Below are 23,693 nucleotides of genomic sequence, written 5' to 3' on the forward strand. Positions count from 1 at the left end.
ATGTAAAATTCAAGTTTGGCTTATTCAGATCTCCTGTTCTTTTCTCACAAAGCAGCTCTGTCAAGCGACATTGTTGTTTTGCTTGAGACAATAATGAAAACCCACAGCGATTAGGGGTTTATTACTTTTAATCAATTCAGCTATAGCTACAAAATGTCAACCACTTCACAGACTGACAGGATACAGAGGGAGTTTTAATATTACATGCGTTGAGGACATCAATCTCACAGTTTAACCTATGTCATTCAGGTAAGGTATTTATTTGACTTCTTATAATAACTATTCAATATCGTAGTGATTTGGTGTGCATAGCTCTAAGTACAGAAGCAACAAAAAAATCCTTTTTTTTGTTATGAATTATTATAATTTTTTACCAATAACAAACCACACGGGGAAAGTAAACTAACAGGATACAGTCATCTTATAAAAGTAAGTTCTCTCAGAAATATGCGTCTTTGCTTTACATTGCAAATGATTTATTTTGATTTTTTCAGATCATCCAAAACCTATGATACAGTAAACAACCGGACCCCACCATTTTCTACACCAAACTGCATATTCATTTTTAGAAAACAAGTCATTTTTGCAGGACCACCACACCAGCATTGTTTCGTTTCCATCACATTTCCTCTTTAAGTCACTTTGCATTATTTTACAACAAAGGTCACAGTCTGTAAATATATATTATCGACTGAAATGGTGGCACTATTGCAAACTTGCAGTAATATGGAACGTTCCACTGTGTCCTAATACTGAGCATGCTTTTGTCAATTTTGCTACTGCCATGATTAAGTTATTTTTTTGTCATCTTTTTAAAACAAGTTTTATTTATAAGACGCTAAGATCTACCATTTGTCATGCATAACGCACAATTCACATCACTCGGAATGCAATGTTTTTACTACTACAGCTACAGAATCTAGTTGCACATCGTCTAAACAGTAACTGATTATGGTTGTGATGAGGGATATGAACCAAGGACATTGATTGTAAGTGCTTGTTGTATTGGTATCATTTGCAAAATATTTTTTTTTTTCCCATTTTTCATTGTCATGACAACATCAAAATAAGGAGCATGACAGTAGCTGAGTGGTGTGACACAGTTTTACCAAGACGATACTGAGATATACTGAAAAGGAAAGACAACTTGTATAGCATTCCTAAATAGTTCCTCCAGCAAAAATTCGATATATATACACATAGGCTATATGCATACACATACAAGTAGATATATGTATACATACATACATATATGTATACAGGCAATAAAGAGAATAAAAACTTCACAAGTGAGCAAGAGCCATCGAGTCAGCACTATATACAACCTTTGGAAAGAATGGTACAGAGTATAAGAAATCATTTTACGAGGACAATCATTGAAAAAGCTGACAGACGACACGTAGAACAACATTTACAATGGGGGCCGGATGATATGTGCATGTGTGCAAACCTAGAAGGTAAATACCATGATAAGCGCATTGCCTTTTGACAAACTGCATGGTTGGTAAAAGCAGGCAGACCAGAGCTTTAGCCACTGCCCAGCATCTTTGTGGCCCTCTGGTTGGCTTCATCAATCCTGGTTTTGTTGGAATCAGCCTGAAATAGACCAAACGGTGCTTTATTAGCAAAGATGTTTTTATTCATGTAAATCAAACCTTCTATATATATATATATATGTTTGTATATATGTATGAATGTATATCATTTAATTTAGTAATTCCCAATTAAGTTATGGAAGTTTTATAGATTGTTATTATTATTATTATTCTATAATATTGTTTTATTTTTAAAGTCATCATGACTAATCTTTAATCAAAATAATATCATATATTGTGCATATATATTTATATATATCATATAATATAATACAATATAATATTTAGATATTTCATATCTCAAATTATATATAAAATATATAACTAAATATTAACATTAAGTAAATTTATGTCAAATCAAAATTGACTAATTTAAAAAAAAATCTTTAATCAAAATAATGATATAAATATACATTATACATATATATTTCTATATAACATATCATAAAATAATAAAATATAATATTTAGATATTTTATTTAATATTTCAAGCTATCTCAATATATAACAAAATACAACATTAGTAATAGAATAGTATATTAGTATAATAGTAAAAATCAAATCAAAAAGTAAATCCCAATTATTTATGTAAAATCAAAATTGACTTAATATTTAAGTAAAATAATATCATTCACATATATATATGTGTGTGTGTGTGTGTGTGTGTACAGTATATATTAATTTATAACTTATCATAAGATATAATATTTAGATATTTATTTAATATTTTAAGTTATATATAAAATATATAACAAAATACAACATTTAGTAGGCTAGGCTAATATTAATAAATAAAAATTTAGTAAATCCCAATCATTTATGTTATGGAAGTCATACATGTTGCAAATAGATATTCAGGTCAACTCTTAATTTGTTGAATTGACTTTTAAAACAGCACTTTAGGATTTTGTTTAATCATTGGAAAATCCAATAGGGGAAACTGTCCTTGAGAGCCAATCCATACCTTCTCCATGATCCTGTCGATCTGGCGGTTCTGGGTGTCAATCTCATTGCCCATATCAAGGGCCATGTGGCGCAGATTACCAATGATGCCTCCCACCTGCTCTAAGTTCTCATCCATCTCATTTTCCCTGGCGTCATCTGTTACCCTGCATCCATATAAGAACGGTAGAATGTCACTTTAAATCACCAATCATTTCTCAAAGCAGAACGCATATGGGCGGGCTATCTACACATTTGACCTCTTAAGTCTTTTTATTTTAGCTTTTGGCTACACGATCAAACCTCTCTCTTATAGCTAAACCTCTTGACTGAGTGTCCTGGAATCCTGGGCGTCTCACCTGCGGATGAAGCCACCGCTGATGGCCATCTGTTCGCGCTCATCCACTACGCGGGCGGGCTGGCTCGCAACCACTCCATCCTGGTTGTTTCCCCAGGCCTTGCTGGCTCCGCTCTTCATTCTGCACAGAGTCGGGGGAAGCGTGAGCACTAGCGTAACCGGACACTTCCATATCAGCAGCAGTGTGTCCACAGATCAACAACAAACATGAATTACCAGGCAAGCATAACAGGGATGGGCTCATTCTCCCAGGGGCTTTGCAATTTGTAATGCTATATCCTGCGGACATTTAACATACATGTACTCGATGCTGAGACACATACCTTTCTGAAAATGGGGGACGTGAATAGAGGTGGATAGCCATTTATAAACAAAGATAAATGGGACTCGGAGGTCACATCTGCCCGCCCCATGGCACATGAGCTGTCCCCCTCTCAAATTATGACAAATAACAAAGAGCACAGGCCTTGGCGACAGACAACACAGAGTAACAGGACTGCCACATCAGTGGAGACAAGTGTAAATAACTTCAACAGAAAAGAAACTGGAGGAAGAGAAGCGCATCCTATCTTGCCCTTTCATTGGCCGCCAACACTGTCAGCTCAGTGTTTCTGACACTTAAATGTGTTAAAGTCAATGTTATAATGAAAGAAAAGCAATGACAGATCAATATTGTTATGAGATTACAAGCCCACAGCCGCAAATGAATCAATTATTGCTATTTATAGCCTCTTTTACATGCTAATTATCCAAAACATATGCAATCTTATCAAATATGACAACAACCTATTATGATTATTGCTATATATTGTTGCAGACATGCTACTGGGATCTTCTGATCATTCAGAGGCCAGAGGTGAGGTATAGAACAACAAAAATCGGTAACACTTATCAATAAGTTTCCATTGGCTAACATGAACTAACAATGAGCAATATTATTTTTAAAATATAACTGTTCATTGTTTGTTCATTATAGTCATTTTAGCATTTACTAATTAACACAACTTTTATTAATGTATTAGTAAATGTTGAAATTAACTAAGACTAATAAACGCTGCAGAAGTGTTGTTCATTGTAGTTTATATGAACTAATGTTACAACTAATTACCTTATTGTATGCTACCCAATAATCAAAAGCATGAGAAGAGCCCATTTAAAGACTGAAAGCAATTTCATAATTGCTACTGCAGACAATTTTATTTAATAGTCTATCAACATGACATCCTTGAAATCATTCTAAGAGCGTCAAGAAAATCATAAACTTAATTTATAAATTATAAACAAGAAACCAGATTGCATCTTTTGCATAAACAAGGTTTTATCTGCTGTTGTTCTTGCTGTGAGTTGTTGATATGGATTTTAGTTCTAATATTTCTTGATTTATCTAAAGAGAGATGGCCAAGCCTCCCACTGCAGTATTATTTATAGAGACGGACTAAAGCTACAATTCCCCCGGCTGCCGTCCCTCCGTTCTCTCTCTAAACAGCATGTTGAGCTTTATCTAATGTGAAGGAGCAGTTAATACTCAAACTGGCAAACAATGCCTACAAAATATATTAGAACCTTAAATATCTTATTTTCCTTTACATATTCTATAAGAGCAAAAATATACCTTTTGCTGTCCAACTATGAAAGAATCTTCTGAAAATTGAATTTGTTAAAAAAAAAAAAAAGTATTTAAATAGAATAATATTTTATTTAAAAAGTGACTGTTATTTTGATAAAACTATGGACTGAGTTAAATGTGAACCACACAATCTGACCCAAAATTCAACCTCCCTGAGCGCACGGGTTCATTTGCTCCTCTGCACCAGTCCGGGACTTTATGACATGCTGTCACATAAAAAAAAAAGCCTTGAATATCTGCACTGTATCTTTTTCTCTGTCTGACCTAGATCTCGTCTGCTACCCTTGGGGAACCAGCAAAAGCATTGGTTCTCTCCACTGAACTGCGGCTATAGACTGGACTTTGTGTCCTGTTCTTTGCTGAACTATCCCTGCCAACATAAATGAGACAGGCTTGAAACTGTTAGATCATCTGAATGACTTTCAGTAGGAGTTGGTCATCAGCATTGTTACTATGCATAATTGCTCTTTATAACAAATAGCAGCAATGTCAGTATCATTAGCAAGAGATGCATGAGCATGCATTTGGCATTCAGGGACATGCTATTGCAGTCATACAGGTAGCATTGATGGATGTGCTTTCAAAGTTGTAAAAAAGCTAGTGTATGCTTATACATTTTAAAGCAGAAAATGTTAAATATGTTTAATATAGGCCTATATAGCCTATATATGTGAGTGAGTTGCTCTATCACTTTGAGTCATTTTAGATCAAGAACAATATTTCTGAATTTCATGCATTGAATGAAACAGGAAAGTGCTTTCTAATGATATAATTATGATGTTTCTGTTCCAAACAGTTGTCTAGATATACTCATTTAAATAGTAGCTGTCAAAAATGCCTCTAAAGATTCCAAACATCTTCAGACAGTTAATTCAAACATACATTAAACATTTTAGCGCTATGATCCTCTCGACGTTTCCTGAAGTAAACATCACATCACGTGACATGTTCACGCGCTGTTTCATTGAAGTCTTTTCGCGGTCAAAACGCTGATGACTCGAGTCACGACAGATGATACATTTTGGTAAGTTATAGCCTATTATATCTTTAACAAGCCCTCTGATGTTCATTCATGTTTTTCGTGCTTATAAATAGTAGTAAAGACGTAGATATGTAACACATCACTGAGCGCCAAAACGCCATTTGTTATTTGCATTCGTTTTAAAATTAGCATTTTGAAGACTTTGAGTTTGAATTCATTAAAACGTAATTAAAACACAAAACAGTTAAGGTATTTCTCCGTAAACGACTCAAAATGACGAGCTCGTCACATATGCGTTATGTATGTTAACTAATCTTGATGGACTGGAAAGGAATAATCATTTATCGGAAGATAAAGTACTTAAGTTGATAAAAGAGTCAAATGTACTTTTCGTTCAGTATTTTCTATTCATTTGTATTGAGACTACGTTTAGTGACTCAACTTTGGCACATCCATGCAGTTTTAGTGGTTTGATATAGTGTTCATAATATGTTGACTTGGCCTTGGGTTGTGCAGCATGCCTTATATTCATTTCATTGATAAACTGTCTAATAAAGGACCCAGAGCTAAGGCTATTGGACTGTTGTACTTCTGTGAGCATGTGTGACCATGCCTCATGCTCACTGTCTGTGCTTAGGATCATGGGTAGTGAACTTGGCAGGAGTTGGGCACGTCTGGCTAGGGCTACAGGCCTCTCAATAAGATTTATTTTTAGGCAGGCAGGCAGGCAGGCAAGCAGCACCTACTTGTTACATGGACAGGAACAAAGACCACAGAATTTTCCTAGATCGTTCAAATTCTTTTCTGCATCCTTCATGTCCTTATTGATTTGGTCCATTCCCTCCTCGATGCGTTCCAGTTGCTCTGATTAAACAACAAGTAATTTATCCCCCACAGAATGAGAGCAGGTGTCAGGAAAATAAAGGAGGGAGGAAAGAAAGAGGAAAGAGAGGACAAAGAAGAGAAGACAAAACTTCAGACAGTCACTGTGACAAAAGGAAACTCAAAAAAAAAAGGGAGGGGGAAAAAAAACGGACGCCACCACATACGTAAGACCCTTCTGCCACATAGGTCAGTACCTACTTGTTACATGGACATATGAAAAGGCCACAGCATTTCCCTAAATCTTTTAAATTTTTCTCGGCCTCCTTCATGTCTTGGTTGATATGGTTCATGCCATCTTCAACACGATCGAGTTGTTCTGGTCAGGACAAAGGGATGACAGCAGTGGAATGAATTTTACTGGCCCTTGTTTGACAAGAATATATGAGAAATGAGCACTGCTGAACTGGATGCGAAATTGTTCAATGCATCTAGAGGGGACGCATGCATTAGAGTGAACCTATGCAAAAAAAGAATTAGGAAAGAGTTAAAAAAGCAAGACTTCATCCTTTAGCTAAATATGCATCAAAGTCAACATGAAATCAAAACGGGCCCTATACTTTCTTAATGCGCATTCCTGGTATTATCGGGAATGAAAAGAGATTTAAAAAGTCTTTTTAATCCCTATTCAAAAAGTTTCCTGCTGACATCACTGAGGCCACACAGGCTATTGGATAATGTTAACCTGTAGTGAAATAGCAATTTTTTTGTATTTAGATTTGCAAACTCGAATTCACTTGGTTAAATTCTGGTTTGTAACGCCCACTTTTCACCAATTCCCAATAAATAGTGTCAAGCCCCTTCAAACATTTTTAATCATTACTCAAAATATGTCACATTACAGAAGTAAAATGGGTTGCAATGGCAAGTTGACTTTCGCATTTAACACATGGAAAACTTGAATTTGATCCCAGGAGCCAATAGCAGACAGAGTCTCCCACAAGGGGCACTGCAGGAGGGCGACAGTGTCTTTTTAATTAGACCTTGGGGCAGAATAAAACACTGCCCGGATCTCTCTCAAGGCTTAGTGGCTGTAGTGCCCTTTTGCTGGAAGCGGACAGCCTCTTTTTCTCCTCGTTACAATGGAGGGAGCAGCTTATAGTTTGTTTGTCTCTGTGTGGTTAGGGGATGAAATGGCTGAGGCGTTGAGTGACCCGTGGTGATGCAGTCTGGCGTGTTTGTCGTGCAGACAGGGTGTGTTCGATATTGTTAAGAGGTTTAGTAAAGGTATCAGTCACAGGAAAGAGAGAGGCAAACTTGAAATGGTTGAGGAGGGAAACAAGCCTACCACATCAGTTGCGTTTGTTTAATCCCTGGCATTCAAAGACACTTTCATTTAGGCAGAGCAAATTAACCTAAATTTGATTAATTTCCTTGTGTCAAAATTCTAGAGATTCTCATTTAAAACAAGAAAATGAACTTTTGACACCTCATTCCTTGATAAAGCTAAAGCTTAGTGTCACCTCTGGGCTGAGAGTATTTAAATAGGCTTTAGGCTGTAGTTTGAGGGGATGAAGGAGTGAGATCTCATTCCCCCTATGAAAAGACTAATTATTGGCTGCAGACATGGGGCCCTCACACACAGGGGCCAATCAGAGGGCTTCTAAGGGGCTAATGCTTAAAGCAAGGCCAATTATGTAGTTTTTAAAACCACACTAAGCCAAACAAGCTAACCGTGTGCTTTTAAAATGGGGAAAAGCTGGTTACAGCCTTGCTGATTTGTTTATCTAATGGTCCACTTTGACTTTTTACTGAGTCAAGTGACACTGTTACAGTATTTAATATCTGGTTTCAATATTAGGATTACGCCAGGGATTATACAAAAGAGTATTAGTGTAGTTTATGGGAAAGAGTATCATTTGTCATTACCAGCTAAATCGATCGTTGCTTTATTTGTTTATTTGAACTTGTATTGTTACAAGCTGGCCTAAAAAATTAATGTGATGGCAACTACTTTTTAAACTGAACTGTGAATATATTTGACATGCAAACATTAAATGGACAGTTGCAGTGGCCGGTCCTGTTTATTTGGTAAAAGAGCATATTGAAAGAATATTAAATGAAAGAGAAAAGTGTGTTAAAAGGGTGAAAGATTTAGAGTTACTTCAGAAAAAGCAGAAGAAATCAAAATGACATTGCACAGAAATTACTGCAATTAATTAAGCAACTGAATTAACAAACAAAAAAATAGATAAAGATAAAAATCAATTTATAATACATACTCTAGTTGCATATTATAATGGCACATTGGCACATTTAAATTTGATATGAAAAGCTAATAGACATATGCCATTTATATTCAAAGATGTATGTGCCAAGAATGGAAGAAAATTGTTTTGTCGTCATCTAAAACACATCCACACTTACCTCCCTGCTCGTCCAGCATAACCAAAGTCCTGATACCAGCATCTTTACTCTATGCATCAAGAACCATGGTGAAGAAGGGTGGAAGAGAGGGTGAAATACATGGAAAACAAAGTGGAGAATAAAGGACAAAGAAAAAGAGGTGAGATTCAGCACACAAAACACAAGGCTCATTCAGAGGCAGTCTACTTCTTAGGCTGTACTGGTGACATTTCAAATTGCATAATGGTCTTCTTTTTATTAGACTAAATAAGCAGACGCTAATTACTGTGGAGCATATAGCCCTGATCAATATAGTTTGCTAATGTGAGGCAGAATCTATTTAGAGTCGTTTCTGAGCTTTCGTAGCTTGAGGCAATTCTAATACACCCTTAAACAGTACGAAAATCCATCAATGAAATATTCTGCTGAAACATGATCGGATTGAGGCAAAAATGAATCCGCTTGTGTGTTGAGTACAGTCAATTTAGGCAATGCAACAAATACAGTGTGGTCTCACTGAAAGTGAGAACGAGTGATGCCTTTTCGTTCCTCTTATTGAGGGCAGATTTCGCACACACTCTTTGGTGTGCCCATTAAAACGACGACAAATCATCTGGCACTTCATTAAAGCTTATAAAGTGAGTTACACTCATACAAAAGGACGCCTACTCCTCCCAAACCCCTGTAAAAATGATTAGGGGACATTAGCGTAAAGGCCAGCACAGAAGTTCTTCATATCTTGCTAGAGACGTCCTTGCCATAGTGCCCTGAAAAGGTCTGCGTTATAAATCAGCTCCTACTGTGCTGGTCTTCAATGAGACACGTCTTTGAGTAACCTACTTAAATCACTATTTGGTCACTGGCATCCCAGATCTCAACACTTGCAAAATATGACTTTTCCGTGAACGTAATGATCAGCGAGGTAAATTTACTGTGCCGTTTTTCCCCCTGGTGTTTGGAAAATAACAGGCAGCTGTGACATATTTCAGAAAGTGCAGCTTCAGCGCTTTGAGGGGAACGGGATATCGATATTTGGGATAATTGTAAGGCTCGGTGGTGCATATATCAGCGGGACGTGAAGCAGCACACCCCTCCTTCCGGATGGGATCACAATGTGCCCTAAATGGATCCTTGGGGATTAATTTGTTTGTGCCATAAACCACTGAATTTTCACGCAGCAGTAAAAGCCTGGAACAAACTCAATGCTTCTACTAGTATAAATAATGAATGTGATTTACCTCCATTTTGGCCTAACGCAGGAATACTGCTGATCGTCTATAAGTGCCGAGAACATTCGATTAGTCTAACTAGAACATGAAAAGGCTGGTATAGACTGACATAGTTTATTAGACCTGACCGAGACATATCCCTGATCTGTGTGCACCCTCCCTCTCCATGTTTTCTTCTGTCTGTCAGTCTCAGAGTCTTCAGGCGATTTTTGTCAATTTGTCAACTCAGAGGCGACTTATCGCTTCTCTGATCTGCCAGTAATGGACATGGCGAGGTGCTCTTTGCAGAGATATGGGCTGTGATTATCAATATGACCTTGAGATATGCTGTGGATAATTCACAGTTCTTTCTCTTCGATAATACACACCTCTCTTCTCTTTCTCTAACTAACACCCTCAACCCATCAAGCCTAGAATAGTCAAGCCCAGCTTGTGCTCAGCTCTGTCTGAAGACTAAAGCTCTCATGACAGAACAAAAATGATCAAATTAGGACCATTATTATCCTTATATTGATCTATTTCTTCTATTTTTTGACCATAGAATTATGTTCAGTTTCTAGGGATGTCAATTTAGCATGTTAATAATACATTTAATCTGAAAAAAGCTTTTATCCAAAGTGACTAACATTAAATGTACTACATTAACCTGTTAAATTGACAGCCCTAGAAATTGAACATAATTCTAAATGCTAAATGAATAAATGTAATTAAACATTTTTGAAAGAAGTCTCACACCAGGGCTGCATTTATTTGATCAAAAATACAGTAAAAACAGTAAAATTGTGAAATATTATTGCAATTTAAAATAACTTATGGAAACAGCATTTTTTGAAGTATAAACCTAAGTCTTTACTGTCAATTTTGATCAATTGAATGCATTCTCGCTAAATAAAAAAATGTCTTCAAAGAATTTTACTGACCCAAATGTTTAAATGGTAATGTATGTATAGAGATTATGCCAGATCATATATTAAACATTTGTGATCAGAAAACATATGCATACAGTGAGATGTAATTTTTTAATATAAATATGAATAAATATATTATATAAATATAATAAAGCGTCTTTCTCTTACCTCTTCCACAAGCTGCAGCATACGACGGGTGCTCTCCAGTGACTGTGGGGGGGAGGAAAAAGATGTTAAAACCAGAATTCATTAGGAACTGACAGAGATAAAAACCTCCACAAGCTGTAGCGAGTGTGGGAGGATTTTTAACACACACTATAATCAATAAATAATCAATTGACGTTATTTGCAGCACTAATGTACCAGAACATTTAACATTTTAAAAATCTACAAACAATTTGCAGCGCTCAATGACTGCACTACTTATTTTTTATGTTTTATTATTTAAATGCATAATAAACGTCAGATAGAACATTATTCATCTCTCCTTTCAAACTCTAGATTCATTAGTCCATCCACCATTATGACCACCTTATGTTGGCTGAACAAGTTCCTTTTCTCTCTCTATCTAAACATTCAGAATACATTAGAAATATGCTATTTATATGAGTAAATAACAGCATTTTTCACACAAATATCATGGACTGGGTGTCTGAATATTATGAATTCATATCTCTGTGGATCAGAAGGCTGGAGGAAATTTTGCAGTGTGCTGTTTGTGTTTTAATATTCTGCTCAGCTGTGAGAATCATAGTGTGGGGTGGCAGAGAGGAGCTCCATCAGGCTGCAAACACACAGGCGCCACCCCCAGCTCTCTCACACACACACACACACACACATACACGCACGCACGCACACACACACACACACACACACACACACACACCAAATGCTGCAGCGTTATGTAAGGCAGAGTGCAGGTGAACCTCCCTCCACATGACACACACACATTCACATATGGACTCTGACATCTCACAGTCACGGCCTACAGAACAAGCTGTGTACAAATAAGTAAATCTGTAGCATAAATTACAGCAATTTATCCAAGCCTCAATCAACAGAGCATAACGACATGAAATAATTAACTTGTGTCAGAGACTTGGAGACTTGGATAAGAGCAAAACAAGTTTGATGTCTGCTTCAACTAAACAGATGACTTAGCAAATGAAAATTTTTAATAAAATAAAAAAAGCTGTAAAAAAAGTTCCAATAACAGGAAGTTACCAAAATAAAGGAAGTAGTCATCACCTGGCCAACATGGCCGCCTCCATGAGGAGACCTGCTCCATGTGGAATAAATCAGCTTTTATTGGGCTATTGATGTGACTGGAGTCTTAATGTCATGTGAGTGTAAAAAAAAATGTCCCCCTCAAAATTGTTATTCATTTCGGTACCATTTGGTTTGGTAGTCAAAAACACATTAATGCAGCAACAAAGCTTTATTTTGATTGTACACTACTTTTTTCTTCCAAAAAATATATTAATTTCCTTATTGCTGAATGCATTTTTAAACAAAGTGTACATTGATTAACTGTAGTATACTCATATATATTCATCATTATCAGAAAACATGTCAATGTTGCACAAAGCTCCATTTTGATTTCTTAGTTGGCACTACATTAGTCTTTGGTTGCAATCAGTTGATGTTTGAAGGTTGCTGTTCATGTAAGTGTAGCATGAAGGCAGAAAGTGAACGTCCTCACCTCATCCGCCAGCTGGTCTGCACGTTGCTGCATGTCAGAGAGCTCATTGCGCATATCCGAATCATCTGCCATGGCTGCTGGGTGTGTTGGGTGGAGCTGGTCTCCAACTGGGAAGAGAGGGTCTTACTGGAAGTCTGGGGGAAGCTGAAAGAATTGGGCATAGAGAAAAGGTACAAATTAAACAATGGAGCTCACTTGAATAATAAAGTGTGTCATCCAGATTTTAAGAATGAACAAAGACAATATACTCATCCTAAACCTAAACTCTTCCAGACCCATAAGCACCAGAGAAACAGCCATGGATGTTAAATTCATAGGGCAGATAGAGTTATACAGCTAATAAAGCAATTTCATTTACACAGGCTAATTAAATGTCATGAAATAGACAGTAGGACATTGTCTGCTCTTAAAGAACCCATCGCCTCCTCTCGTACACTCTTTCGAAGAGCGTCGAGGTGGTGGCTGCTGTGTTTAGCTGATTAAATTCTTCCCTGAGGTTCTGGGTGTTCCAGGAGAAATGATTCCCTGCTCTGCCATGGAAACTGTGAGCTTGACAGATATATTCCTGAAAAGACTGGCTTGACAGCTCGCAAGATATCCCAAGAGGTCTAATAAGAACAGCTTACTGAATAATTGTGAGTGTGTGTTAAACTGCACAAGCATGTGAGCTTAAATTATTCCATCCTTATTCACAGCAAAAAGTAAACATGCTTTCGCAAAACCATCCTAAATGCAAGGCCAGACATTGTCCAGTCATTTTTAAATGTTTAAGCAGAAATTTCACAAAATTCTGTTTAAGAAAATGCAATATAATTTTTTTTTTTAAAGATATTTTACAGATGTTTTGGCAAATATCTCCAACTCAACCATCCACAATATTATCAGTGAAAAATCCAGTGAATTCCAAGCAGGCATTAAAGAGCGATACTGCTTCCATTAATTGCATAATTGTACTCAAGCGATTAAATTTAACACGCCTGCCTGACCTTTCCCAGCAAAATACTCCAGAGACTCTAAAGGCTGCAATATTACACTCCCATCTCCAATAGTGAATGTCATCTTCTGCTTTGGTTAAAGATCAGGGAGCACCAATCTAAAATTGATTGACCCAACAACCAGGCTGTGTACTGATGCAAGCTCTCTCAGGGTAGTAGAAACATGTTTGTGATGAATTTGCAGTATTGTAACATATGTCCCTAGCTGGTGCCAGTGAAACGCACTAATACAGAAGCGTCCCTCACATGTCCTCGCTCAACCTCTGATGAATGAGCTCATTCAGATTCTGATGAGTGCATAAAAATGTCATAGAGAATTCTTTGTGGTAGTATTCTTGAAATAACCTAAAAGTTAAGCACAATTTGAGAGATCAGACCAGAGGAAAAACAAAGAGGTACCTTGCAGTCTCTTTTTTGTCTTAACTAGGCCAGTGAAACCTCAGGATTCATGTTTACTGTTAATTTACTCCACTTCACGCTGTTCCTTACTGCCGAAAAACAATCTTTTGATTTGCTTCTCCCTCCACATCTTTCATCTTTTCATTTTTTAACTGAGCGTACATAATGCTATTTGCCATATTATGAATATGAATGGCACTACTAGCAGTCCTTTGGATTGTAGGCTAGCTAAACCTGAAAAGTTTAGGCCAGAGAACTGAGTAGATGGAACCATCTCGAATTTAAATTATTTTGCAATTCACTTCTGCTTTCAGGTTAAAATAATTGTACTTGTTGGCCACATCCAAGGATTATTAATAATGCATTGGGTAGTGGTAACCTTTTCTATATTTATTTTTTTTTCCAGTGCACTACCAGTGTAAATATGTACATGCTCTCATTCATGCTTTATTGATGACTGCCATTATTTTTATGCTTGTTGAATGATGGCAGACCATGCCAATTCTGAGGCAGTCAAATGTGCTTTTGATGAGACCTGTGTGCATCTTTTCAGAACATTACTATGCAAATGTGTAAATTATAAACAAAGAATGGACAGGGATTACAAGAAATGAATACTGGTAAACTGGAAAAAAAATGCAAATAAAGCAGGGGTCTTCATCCTTTCAAGACTGGCCTATAATTATGCACATAGAGTACCATATTAATGTATTTTTTAAACTGTGTGATGTCTAGCCATTAAAATAAAATTACTGATGTATAGAATTACATACTTAAGCATCACATTTAACTTTTAATTAATACATTTTAAAGTGAAATGACAGTGAAACATTTAGCAGAACTGTTGCTTTGAGAAAAAAAAAAACGATTTATTTCATCAAACAATTTGAGATTGGACCCACGTTTGGACCTCTGAAATAAAATCTCCACAGTAATGCCTCTAAAAGCAGTAAACATATCAAAAGTTGTTTCTTGAACTAGTCTACTGAGCAATATTTATTGATTTGGTTACTGGAAGTTGTATGTAGCTGTATGTTTGTTTACTGAAACAATGAAAAGCTCTATGGTTTAAACATGCTCTTTTAGAATAGCTGTGTGTGCGTGTGTGTGTGTGAGAGAGAGAGCTCATCCTCCGTCTCTGGCTGCCATTTTGTTTTCTCTCCTCAAACATGCAGCCTCTCCCTTCACTGCAGCACTTCAGTTACCACACAAAAACTGTCCTCCTCCAAAACTTGACGCTGCACTCTCTTTTTCCCCCCTCACATGCTTCGCTAAACGCTAACGCCACCTTATATCCCCTCAAACGGAATGAACTTATCATGCCTGACCTCTAAATCTCTGAGTCAGGCAAAACAGACGTGTTTTACGAGATTACCTTTGAAATCGGGTTATGGTATTTCCCCTTAACAGTGTTATGTTTGTTGCAACAGATTGACTCTCGTAGAGCGGGTTATTGAGTTTGACATGTTTTAAAATCTCCAAGAGAATCCTTAATCACAGATGCAAGGACAGAAACTCAAGCCATATGCCATTTGTTACTCATTTCACTACCTTTTATGCGTGGCAAATTGATGGACATCTGATATGGCCATCAAACTAAATTCCACAGTAAATTGACAGCCTAGCCTTAGTTTGTCATAAAATAACATACTGAATGCATCAGAAAGTTGCATAGCTAAAGCGCATTTAATGTAAAAAAAAAAAAATACACGTCAACAGTTTGTTACGTTTAGCTGAACAAATGTAAAATATAAACTGAAGTGGGCGATGCATAATTTAGGGAGGTCCCTGAGTTCATTTATGCTTCCATTTGTCTCCAGCCATGCCTTGATTAAAAACCAAGGAATAACGGATAGAGCCGGCAACCTGTAAACTATAGCAATGGCTTATTATTCACAATGCGATGCAACCAGATGAGGAGGACAGGCCTGAGCGATGCCGCCCCCTCCTCTCATGAGCAGTGATTAATAGCATCAGTTCCCTTCCTCCTGAGTGGAGGATTGCGTGGAGTGATTCCAGGGCTCTATTAACATGTCTCGTAACCTCTTACTGTTCACACTTCTTATATAAATCAAGTATATAATATATAGAAATAGAAATTCCTATAAGATGAAAAGACCTCTGCTGCAAAAACAATCTAGTTCAAAATGGATTATACTGCCGTGAATTAGGAAAACTCCATCACCAGCCTGAGGAGGTGAGTTCCTTAGGTTTCCTCTCATCTACACTGCAATTATTATTATTTTGTAAAAATTCCAGTAAAACTATCTACACATCCTTAAACATAAATTTAAGGCATTAAGACTTGCGTTCAAAGAATACATCTTGAATTCTCATTATTACCTCATAGCAAATTATTTTCTTGTTTAAAGAGAGAGTTCATCCAAAAAGGAAAATGTTGTCATCACTTACTCGCCCTCAAGTTTTTCCAAACCTATACGAGTTTTTTTCTTCAGATGAACACAATTCTTCAGAATGAAGAATTGAAGATTGAAGAATGTTAGTAACCGGGAGCCAGACTTCCAGAGTATTTTTTCCTACTATTGAAGTCAATGGCTACTGTCAACTGTCTGGTTACCAACATGGAAAAAAAGACAATTTGGGTGAACTATCCCTTTAAGCATAATGACTAAATTGTGTTATTTATGCTCTATATATATCTATATATATATACCAATGGGATATGTATGAAAAATTAAAACTAAGATCAACTGTCTGAAAACAAGTACCTCATGCAATTTTGCATCTCAAGATTTGTTCATTTAAATCTGCATTGGAACAATAAGCATAGTGAAAAGTACTTAATAAATTAACTAAAAATAAATAAATAAAATAAAATAAACCTTGTACTCTCCAATAGAAAATCATTAGGCTTGTGATCTGTGGCGGTCATTAGTACTGATCTAAACTATACATTCCAGAGTGCGTGTAGAAGAATCTACACTACGCACTCATGTTGCTGCACCATTAATGACTGCAGCAGCCTCAGAACCTCATCTATATCCCCCCTTTTACATTGGGTTGAAGGGTCTTGTGATTTAGCAGGGATCCAATGGCCACTGCAATTGATTTGACGGAGTCCATTTCACAAGCCCGTTTGTTGTCAGCTCTGCAGCAACACTAGCATCAGGTCCTCCGCAGAGAGCCCTCCCTTCTCATCGCCTGTAAACTCCCACTCACGGGGAAGCCCCGGGATGAATTTATTAACAACGGGGCCATTAAAGCAGACAGTGTGTTCCCCACCTGACACCCTGATTCCCTCGCCTCCCCATCTGGCTCCAAGGTTCTTGGCGATGTATGACGAGTGATGAAGTGATGAGTTTGACAGCGCAAGGATTGGAGGGCTGGCTATGCAGTCTGTTTGACTGTGACCTTCACATTTTTATTGCAGCTTCATAGAAATGATGATCAGAAAGCAGCAGAGGAATGAGAGCGAGTGCAGCCATCTTTTAAATTTTTCTATAGAAACAGACCCACTTAAGACAACAACATTCAGACGTCCTCACACCTGCAGAAGATCTGTTTTCAACTGATTCCACCAATACCATTGCTTTGCCATCTTACTTTTGATTGGTGTCCAAACATACTGTTATTGCAGTTACATAATATGCCTCTTCAACAACAGACGCTGCAGAAAAGGGAGGTATGAAGAAAGCACAGAAAAATGACACCTGAATGATAGCATCAGCAGGTGTTCAATATTTGAGGAGTCATAAACAACAGACATTAAAAAAACATTTAAGAAGCCAAGAATCCAGAAAGCAGCCAAAAGCTTTTGCTCAACGGAAACATGATTAACAGATTTATTTACTTATAGAGTGGTGCAGGGATGACGTCAATATCCGGAAGACTAATTCGCCACTGGTTCCCTCGAGATTTTCCTATGCGTTTTTATAATGGGTTTTTTTTTTCAATTAATGAGTAAAATAAGGTCTGTGGTAAACATAATTTGATGATGCTTGGACGTTTTGTTCTACAATGTCCTGACACACCCCAAACGATCTTATTAGATACTTATTAGAAACATCATTTTTTTTAAATAAACATAACAGCTTTAAAATTCGCATTTTTGCGTCCAAGTATCGGCAACTTACCACAGACCTTATTTTACTCATCAATTGAAAAACCCCATTATAAAAACCATAGGGAAATCTCAAGGGAAGTACTGGTGAATTAGTCTTCCGGGTTTTGACGTCATCCCTGCAGCACTCGATTTCCTAGAGGTACATTTAGCTAAAGGAAGTAAAACTCTCCAAAATAAACACTTCAATTAAATTATGTATTTGAATATTCTTTTTGAAAGCACCAGCTAATGATCGATTACCATATTTATTATATACAAAGATATTTTAAGATATAAAAATATATTAAGATTAAGATAATTATCTTTATATTTTTCTTATCACATTAGCAAATCATTTTTGGTCTTAATATCTCATGCAATTTTGCATCTCAAGTATATCATGGTTTAAAGATTTCCAAAATGTTGAATGCAAAAACAAAACAAAAGTACTTTTTCAGGCCACTGTTTATTTTAAATCTGATTTGGAACAATAAGCATTGTGAAAAGTGCTACAAAAATGTACCAAAAAATTTAGATACAAAATAAAGATATTCATAATGATTTATAATGATAAGGATATTCACTGCAAGACCATCTAAAGGTTTATTTTTGGATTATTTATAATCAAAAAGAGTGAATGCCACAAAATAAAATTTCTTTAACATGTTTTTTTTTTTTTCTAAATGAGAAACATCTGTGATTGACAAGCAAAGATTGAATATACATGCATCAAAACTTCAACTATAGCAAGTTTGTCTTTCTACATCCTATTGACGTTTAAATTAGCCAGTGTGTATTATTATCAAAATGACAGTAGGTCAACAGTCAAATAATCCTCAAAAGAAATATGCAAACATGAAGCAAAGGCTATTTATTAGTAGCGTTTACTATAGCATGCTGCTTAATACTGAAATACGATTCCACTTTAATGGAATCGGACTGTCTAATGACGTAAACTGAGAAAGTATGAATCATCTGCATAAGCTCATCTATCTTATCATCTATCTCTTATATATGCACTACACTGTAGAAAACTTCATGACATGAACTGACTGAACTCTCTGTACTCTGAAAGAGCACCATTCTAAAATGGCTTCAGACTGCAGCTATGAGCAAATGAACAGATGCCGTAACATTTGTCCAAATCGCTCACAATAACAGCTTGCAAAAGTAGCCAAATTGCACAAGTCCATCTGATCTGGTACAAACATTAAGATGCCTACGAAAGACAATTGACACAGGAAAGAAAAATCATATTGAGCATTCGTATTTTAATCCATTTGTACTTTAAACAAATGCCCGTCCTATGACGCATTCTCACATCTATTTCCACATAACAAACACAAATATGAAGTTAGGAGTTTATATGAGCATAGATGTCAAATACAAAATACATTGCTTTAGCTCTCTCAGTATTACGTGGCAAGTACAAACTACAATAAGTTTCATCAGCTCGCTCTTAATCCTTTGCTTAATCTCACTTTTATTCAGTAAGTTTAAGATTGCACTTATTAACCACTGCGACCTCTCTTACATTGTGTTCACAGAGAGAGAGGACAGTGTCAGTCCTTATGCTGATTTATGATGCTTCTCTTTCCACCCTCAGAAACCTCCAGCACTATTGATGATCATAAATGGTGGAGGGGAACCCACATGTGTGGGCAGAGCTTACAGGCTGAGATGCTTGGCATGAGGGTGCTTCTTTCTGCAGTCATTATGCATCATACAAGCTAATTCTTCAGGGTATCTTCTCTTTTCTCATTTCATCCTCAGCTGCCCTCCTCTGACGTACTTTGTGTTTTTTTTTTTAATTCTCTACCAACATTATCCCCCCTCTTTCTCTTGCTCGTCTTTTTATCCATAGCCGTCTTCAGTCTTTTATGCTCTTGTGACGCATTTGTCCATATTTTCAATCTGTGGGTGTTCAGCCAAGTGCACTTGTGTAGGATTGTCGCAGAGATATCCAGTATCCATTTTGTACTTGGGCCCATGTTATTATTTGCTAGATGTAAAGTGTTCCCCAAGACTACCTGCTCTTTCTCATTGGAGTTTGCAAATCAGTTTCCATTTTTTTACCCAGCTGGTGCTTTAATCTGAAACAATTTTGTGTTAAAAGGCGATATGTAATTAGGAATATGAAATCAAGGACTTTAGGGTGATAGTTATACATGTAGCTGACAATAACATATCATTTTCAGTAATAGGCTGGTAAAGCTTTTGATTTTCTTTTATCTTTTTTTTTTTTCATTATATATCTATCACAACATTTCATTGATACAATGATAGTGTATGTGATTAATCAAGACATCGGAGCAACCATAACAAAGCACTTCGCTGTCTCAGTGTCAAGATATGATGAAACAATTTCCAAATGACATATTAATTGGTTTGTATGAGTTAAGTGAATCACTCCTGACTGAGCTCAGCCATTTGTTAAAAGTAGAATTTGTGAACATGTGCTGTTCTAAAATACATCTAATAAAGCCTGAATGACTTATTGGCTAATTTAGAATTTGCATGCAACTGTTTATCCTTATACACCAATCAATTTGCATAAATATCCCATAAAAATCCATGGGTATCCTATTATATATGAACAAATCACTGTATCTTTTTGTTTATCTCGAATATGTGTACTACAATTCAAATTGTATTATGCTATATTATATAGAATGTATCAATATTAGGTACCTAAATATGTGAAGTAGCAATGAGCATCGATAAATCAAGATGAATCGTGGTCTGGTAGGCTATCGCGTGAGTCACCACTTATTGGGGAACATCCCTGCCGCCCTGCGCTCTGCAGTCAAGCCATAATAAGCCGCATTAAACCATCAGATTCAACAACAGAAGCGTGCCAACCGCCGCAAGACACATGCAGACCGGAACAAGCGAGACTGAACGTTCTACTCACTGTAGTAAAGTATCGTTTTCTGTTGCTCATATGCGTCAGTAACAGTATGCGCATTTACTAACCTTACAGCAACAGAATGATGGCCAAAAACAGAGTGATGTTAAACAATACCGTGGCTTTAGAGCATTTGCAGGTGCAAGATGAGGGCACGTGACTGAAAAAAGGGAGCTCGTCTGCAGTATCCTGACATGCCCAAGTCACGCGGGCATTTTGACCGGATGATTAGATGATATTTCGGGTTGTTACGGACATCCGGTTAATGTAGGGATTTTACGCTCGCGATAATAGGCTACTATTGTGTAATCGGTACATTCTGTGAGCCAGAAAGTGTTTAACACGTGAGGATGGAGTCAATGTGGCGAAGAATTGAATCTGCATCATACAAAGGGTTTGGAGAACCATTCGATTTTTATTTAGGTGACATTCGGTTCTCGAGCGCGAAATTCTTCAGCCAATGTGGTTAGAACACTAAAATGATCTGATGGTGTTGTTCAACATCGCTACAGAATGTACAGCAAACACGAATGCCTTGTGAGCCGGATCTTTAATAGAGAGTCAAAAACACAAGTATGGATGAGTAGCCGAAAGAATGATTCATACGAGCCGATTCTTTTTAGTGAATCAACAATTTACAGAGCGACCTGTGTAGATTTATTCCCGAAAAAAAGATTCCTCTCTATATAAGCCTGATCATTATAGAGAATCAAAAACATACAAGTCTAAATCAGGTAGCCGAAAGAATTAATCCTATGAGTCGGTTCTTATAGTGAATCAACAATATAGGCACGACCAGTCTTACTCTTATGACTCAGTTCTTTGAAGTGAATGAAACACACCTGAACAGGACATTATTACTTTCGTCATGTATGACTGGAGTTTAATCAAAAGAACTGTATGTTGTTAAGTCTCGTGAGACTTGCATCAGTACTGGTTGATCATACGACAACGTTGAATGTTGAGTTGACACACTGTACAGCTTTTACATAATGAGTTCAGTTGTAGGCTAATCAATAATAAATTCATTAATGAAATATGTTACTATTTTTAGTTTTAGTATTCTTAATTAGTATTAAGACCAATTATTGTAGGCTATTGCATTTATGCCGCCTCTTAAAGTCTGTGAAAGCCACGAAATCTGAAGTCTGAATCTGAGTTATTTTCCCCAAAAATATCTGACTTAAAAGTAGCTGGTAAAAGAATCATGAAATTCTTTAAGACTGCCACCCCTAATCATACGTGAGGGTATCTCCAGCATCCGCCTCCGCTCGTCGACTGCTCAAGCCCCCGCCCATCGTCTAACACCAGGAAGACACGAACTGATCATTACCGCTGCCCCATCGCATACATACGGCAAGGTTGAGATTATTTTTGATTCAAACAATGAATATGTCGGTTCAATTTAACAAGTCTGATCACTGCATCATCCCATCTGACTTTCCCCACTCTGCTTTCTTTGCAACACGCACATGCGGCACATTAATTCTTGACCACTTTGTCGCATTTTTCCATATTGACTTCCCCCCACTATCAATCGCTGATCACTTTCGTTAAATCTCAACCCGATGTTATCAAACCTTACTTATTTATATTCTGAGATAAAAAATGCTTCTGGCAAGGAAAGCAATTAGCCGACCTGGTCATAAAATGATACTGCAAAATGAAACATCTAGGCGTTTTCACTGTCATTTCAGTGATTAATGGCCTGATGCAACAGAGCCCTTTTTAAAAACGGGTAAACATCTGGTCAAATCAGCCATTACTTAGATGGCGCCTATGCGCAAAACTTTGCCAGACATATAATGGCAATTTAGCTGCAGAGGCTGGATGTGAATTCAGGACAGAACCGCAGTCGCTGTCCAGGGTGCTGAAACACAGAAACCGCCCACATCGTGCCGCATCCAACACACGATTCAAATGCGTATAAACCACACATGGTCATCCCTAAAATCTGACATCCTAATTAGCCATCAGTTTTCACATTGCATTTTGACAAAACATCCATTGCTGCTCTTGCCTCAACCACTTTTTGGCCAAACAAATTTAAAAGAAAGAAGAAAAGACATCGTATCAAATCCTTTTTATCATTTCCTCTTTTAAATAAAGCTTACCTGATCCCGTAGTCTTTGTTAGACCGTCAGTAAGGAAGTGTCTGTCTGCGAATTTCAACAGCGAACCACCATCAAACTCCCTTCTGTGGGGACTGAGTTGCTGCAACGGCTATGCGTGTGTGTTCGTCTTCAATGGATAGCAACTCTGCCCTCGACAAAGATGGCGTCCGCTTTGACGTCACCGACGTTTAATAGAAATCTATCGGGGAGGGGAGGCCCAAATAAAATGTATCACCTGCCGTGGAACATTGTTTGGCAGCAGCATGTGAATGTTGAGTTGACAAGAACAACAAGACTCGTCCAATCTAATTTGGTCTGAGTATCACTCACAGAACTTTTTTTTTTTTTTGTCTGTTGAGAACAATGGGAATGTTATACCTTCTGAATGTGTGGCATTTTCTCTCACAGCGTGAAGTTAATTTAGTTGACCTTAGCATAGTTTATTTTACGTTTAATCGATCAATTAGAAGTCATTTAAAATAGTTGACCATACGTTAAGCAGACAGCTAAGATTACAATTTTGCACGTTAGACTGCATGTCACTATTGCAAGCTCCAGAGATAGAGGATACTCTCAATCTCAGCCATTGGTCAAATGGCAGATCTTGCAAGCCAATCAGGAAAGGGATTTTCACCTATTCTTA

General features: G+C 37.0%; 1 protein-coding gene across 2 annotated transcripts; it reads right to left on the reverse strand.

Annotated features, from left to right (window-relative positions):
* Positions 1–446: 446 nt before the first annotated feature.
* On the reverse strand, positions 447–23,348 carry snap25a (synaptosome associated protein 25a). Of its 2 annotated transcripts, none has more exons than XM_084432463.1 (8): positions 23,051–23,348; positions 12,572–12,715; positions 11,038–11,079; positions 8,754–8,802; positions 6,251–6,368; positions 2,897–3,016; positions 2,560–2,704; positions 447–1,596 (listed from the first exon to the last, which is right to left on the reverse strand). In XM_084432463.1, the coding sequence occupies exons 2-8, from the start codon at positions 12,641–12,643 to the stop codon at positions 1,528–1,530; spliced, it is 615 nt and encodes a 204-aa protein (XP_084288589.1). In that variant the 5' UTR covers positions 12,644–12,715; positions 23,051–23,348; the 3' UTR covers positions 447–1,527. The 2 variants fall into 2 exon arrangements, with proteins under 2 accessions (XP_084288589.1, XP_084288590.1); XM_084432464.1 differs by lacking the exon at positions 6,251–6,368 and adding an exon at positions 6,588–6,705 and having other exon boundaries at positions 23,051–23,212.
* Between the last annotated feature and the right edge of the window lie 345 nt (positions 23,349–23,693).

This window comes from Rutilus rutilus (assembly GCF_951802725.1).
Source record: "Rutilus rutilus genome assembly, chromosome: 15".
Lineage (NCBI taxonomy): Eukaryota > Metazoa > Chordata > Actinopteri > Cypriniformes > Leuciscidae > Rutilus > Rutilus rutilus.